We start from the raw sequence: 4,374 nt of genomic DNA, 5'->3' as shown, positions 1-4,374 counted from the left end.
GACTTCTCAGGCCTCGGCTGCTGCCAGACTTTCTGCAGAAGCAATCACATGTAGCCATCCCCAGGGTCAGCTGTGGCTGAGGAGTGCAGCGCTCCCTTTTCTGGAAGTAAACCAAGATTTCACTTTCAAGATTTCCCTTTCAGCCTCGGCCTTAACCAGCACCCCGCAGGCCTGTTCCAGGCCATCATCTCCCCAAAGCAATAGTTCATGAAAACAACTTATGAGGGCGACACCTAGAGGACAACCAAGGAAAACCAGATCCTCCTTCAACCAGTGGGACAAAACATCTTAGAATGGAAGACGGAAGAAAGCCATCAGAATCTTTCCGAGAAACCAGCTTTTTCCACAGAAGGAAACTGGAATGGCACACAACGTTTAGACACGCAGACAGTGAACTGGACGGAAGGACATATTTGAAAAATACCTTCAAGAATATCAGTGCACGTGGATCTCAATCACTTGATCCTGGGTCCTGCAAGTGATCTCCAACATGATACTGTGAAGGGGAATCCCCCCACACCAGGATTAAATGCAAATTGGGGACCGGACGCAGGTACAGGAGAAAAAAGACCTTCTTCAGAGGCTAAAACTAGTGAAAACGTAGAAGTCAAAGAATGGCCTGTTTCCGTTACAGCTGTTAAAGATCTAAAGAAGCCGAAACCGGTTTGGCTCAGTGGATAGAGCGTCCGCCTGCGGACTGAAAGGTCCCGGGTTCGATTCACATCAAAGGCATGTGTCTGGGGTTGCGGGCACGTCCCCAGTAGGGGATGTGCAGGAGGCAGCTGATCGATGTTTCTCTCTCATCGATGTTTCTAACTCTCTATCTCTCTCCCTTCCTCTCTGTGGAAAATCAATAAAATATATTTAAAAAAAAAAAAAAAAAGATGTGAAGAAGCTTAGCCGGCTGGTACTCTGAGAGCTGCAGTCAGGCATGTCTGAGAACAAGAAGCTCTTTACTCAGTTGACAGACCACTGTGGGTTCCATGATAAATTGCTACATGAGAACAGAAATGAAGAAGATTTTATAAGTGTTTCATTCAGATTTTTTTTCTCCAGAATATCTTTGAGAATGACAAGTAAGTTTAAGGGAAGATATAAGCCTTTAGGGCTTAGAGAAAGCTAACCTTGTGAACATCAATTTAGAGTATTCTGTTATATAAATATAAAGTAAGCTCTAAAATAAACATTTTCTCTTTTAGGTAAATTTGTCCAAGAAAATTTGATAGTTAGAAATGTGAAAAAAATAACTTGTATTAAAAAATAATTTGAATAATTCTGGAAGTGAGTTTTAATGTGTTGTTTGGTTCATTGTGGTAAAGAGGCTTTGTTGAATATTAAAAAAAAAAAAGTCCAGTCTGGTGAATGTCTAAACCTAAGCTGGTCTGCAAATGCCTGCCTCTTTCTTAAGTTTCTGACCCTTGTTTTCATCCATTTATTGCATATTTCCATCTGGAGGGTCTAGCAGGTAATTAAATTCATGTGCATGTACAAATTTTTAAAATTATAATACACATGGAGATAAAAATTGGGGCCACTGCATGAGTCACAAGCCTTGCTCACCTCCAACCCCTAAGCTGCTCCATGTGTCCTGCATCAGCCCCTTTGGGCATCCGGAATGGCAGTGCCACCCCAGGCCCCCACCCTGCCTGCAGAAGCAGGTGCCCAGACAGCTGAGCCCACCACGCCCTCCCCTCCTGCTAGCCTGTGTCCAATCCCTGAGCTGTGTCTGGCCCCACACCTGTCAGACATCCTGAAAAAAGTGACAATGTGGAAGCCCTGGGTAAAAACTTTAATTATACAATATGGTATTATCAACTATAGTCACCGTGTTATTCATCAAATCCTCAGACCTTATTCATCTAACAACTGAAAGTTGGTATCTTTTTGTCAACTTCTCCCCATTTCCACCAGCTACTGTCAACTCTGTTTCTATGAGTTCAGCCTTTTTTTAAAAAAAAAAATTTTCTATAAGATACCAAACAGTATTTATCTTTTAAATGTGTCTGGCTTATTTCACTTAGCATTATGACCTGAACTAATTATGGATCCCTCAGCTCCCTAGGTGATATCCCATTCTAGTCAGTGATGCCCTTTGAAAGTCTGACTTGTGCCTGGACAATGGAAATACCCATTACTGCTGCTTTGTGCAGCCCTAAATGCATCCACTTACCCTGGCCATGTTTACTTATTTAATAGACGTGCTCCTTTAATCCCTCTGTCTACGGCTGTTTGTCCCAGGGCAGACACTGTTTACAGAGTTGTGCTTAGTCTGAGGGCACTGGCTGATGCTTTTGTTGATGGCGGAAGAATAACGGGAGCCTGAGGCCAAGTATTTTGATCAGATTAATTCATGTTATTTGGCAAGAAATAGAAGACAAGTAAAAAGTGAAACCCAACTGGTGTGGCTTAGTGGTTGAGCATCGACCCATGAACCAGGAGGTCAAGGTTCCCTTCCCAGTCAGGGCACATGCCCGATTTCAGCTAGATCCCCAGTAGGGGGCGTGCAGGAGGCAGCCAATCAATGACTCCCTCATCACTGATGTTTCTATCTCTGTCTCCCTCTCCCTTCCTCTCTGAAATCAACTAAAAAATATTTTTTAAAAGTTAAAAGAGGGAACCAGCGAAAGCTTTCCCTATCTTCTCCACTGTAAAGACCAAAGAAGCATAGACGGGAATAATACCAAGGCCGTTTAGCCTTGACCTTGCCTCTTCTTGGCTGCAGTCAGAATCAAATAGCAACAGGCCCAAATGAGCCTCGCCCAATTTCAAAAGCTAGGGAGTTCTTTTTACTTAAGAATACAGTTTTTGTTTTAGTCTTCTACCTCACAGCTCTCTCAAAGATTTTCCCTTTCAGATCCGTGCTGCACTATGACAATGAAGAATAACTTACTGGCTCTATAAAATGTGAACTCAACTGTCAGGCTCACTTCTCTGGGCGTGGAGGATCTTGGTCTCATAGTCAATCTAGGGTGAAATTTTACATATTGCATTTTTGTTATTCATATTTACCGCCCGAATTCTTGTCCTTCACTCTGAGAGTGGGGACTGGGAGTATTTGTCTTGAGGCCAAGGGAGAGGAGTGAAGGGTGGGAGTTGGGAAGGGCCCAGACATATTTAATCCTCTCTTGTGTATATTTTATATAATAAAACTGTATTCTTCTGTTCTATAAAGTTTGGGAAGAGTGTGAAGCTGGAGCTGGATGTTCCAGTTACAGTGAAAGTCTGTGAGCTGGTGCTCCCTCTGGTGAACCATTTTTGAATTGCACATACTTTTTTTCTTTTTTTAGTGCAGGAACATTTCATTCATAGGCCAAGAAACATCTCATAAAGCCAAGATCAACCAGGAAGTAAACTCAAAAAAAAAAAAAATAGCTGCATGATCAAATATGCATGAATCTGATAAGATTGAACTGATTATATTCACCAGAATTCTCCTAAAGGAACTTGTTAAAAGTAATGGCTTGATAATAGCTTGGAATGGCAGATAAAACAGCAAGGGACTTCTCAGTGATAATTATTTAAAACATTTGTTCTGATTGATAAATCATGGGGAATCTGGATTTGGAAATTTGAGAGGGAGAAATTCCACCTTCACCCTGGGGACAGTGCTGCATAGTAGAGTAGGAGCCACAGAAAAAACATACTAACTAGTGTCCGAGTGACCTGCTTTGGGTAACCTGAGACGCCAAACCCTTCCCTAAACCCTTCAAACCTTCAGCAGAGAACACAGAAAAATAGTGGCCTCTACAATAAACCTAAGAAAATATAATAGACATAAACCTCGAGCTTGGCTATGAACCTCTCTGACATTTTTAAGGAGTAAGGAGGGTAAGGTGTGAGTCAAAGAGGATGGCATCTGCTTTGGCACAGTCAGTCAATTATTTGTGGAGCTTAGAGAACATCTTTTTGTGTTTCTACAGAGTTGGGGCTTTCTGAGTACATTTTGCTAAAATAATAATAATAGTCTACACTAATAAAAGAGAAACATGGTAATTGGCATACGACTGCTACCCTTCCCATTGGCTAATCAGCAAGATATGCAAATTAACTGACAGCCAAGATGGCGGCCGGCAGCCAGGCAGCTTGAAACTAACATGAGGCTTGCTTGCTTCAGTGACGAAGGAAACCAACGTTCCCCGACTGCCTTGCCGACCTCTGAGCTTGCAGTTTGAAACATTCTTACGAATATAGAAGCTAAACAAAACCCCAGAAACCTGCTTTCAGCAAGCCGGGATCTCAGAGCTGGAGTTGATACAGAGTTTCGATTATAGAAACGAAACAAATCAGATACCTACTTTCAGCAGCAGAGGCCTAAGAGCTGGAGCCTCAGAGCTAAAGCTGACCCAGAATCTAAAAAGAAAAAAAGGAGCGGTT

The 4,374-nt window shown here is 42.3% G+C and overlaps 1 protein-coding gene across 1 annotated transcript in view; it reads left to right on the top strand.

Annotated features, from left to right (window-relative positions):
• The first annotated feature begins 1,615 nt into the window (after positions 1-1,615).
• UBXN2B (UBX domain protein 2B) overlaps positions 1,616-4,374 on the top strand; it is a 29,663-nt gene continuing 26,904 nt past the window's right edge. Inside the window, exon 1 of the mRNA XM_006769117.2 lies at positions 1,616-1,780. Within this exon, the coding sequence (XP_006769180.1) occupies positions 1,616-1,780 (165 nt within the window). The remainder of the gene's footprint in view (positions 1,781-4,374) is intronic.

This window comes from Myotis davidii, unplaced genomic scaffold, assembly GCF_000327345.1.
Source record: "Myotis davidii unplaced genomic scaffold, ASM32734v1 scaffold1, whole genome shotgun sequence".
Lineage (NCBI taxonomy): Eukaryota > Metazoa > Chordata > Mammalia > Chiroptera > Vespertilionidae > Myotis > Myotis davidii.
The sequence above is the reverse complement of the archived record's forward strand: the minus strand, read 5'-3'. Positions and strand labels throughout refer to the sequence as shown.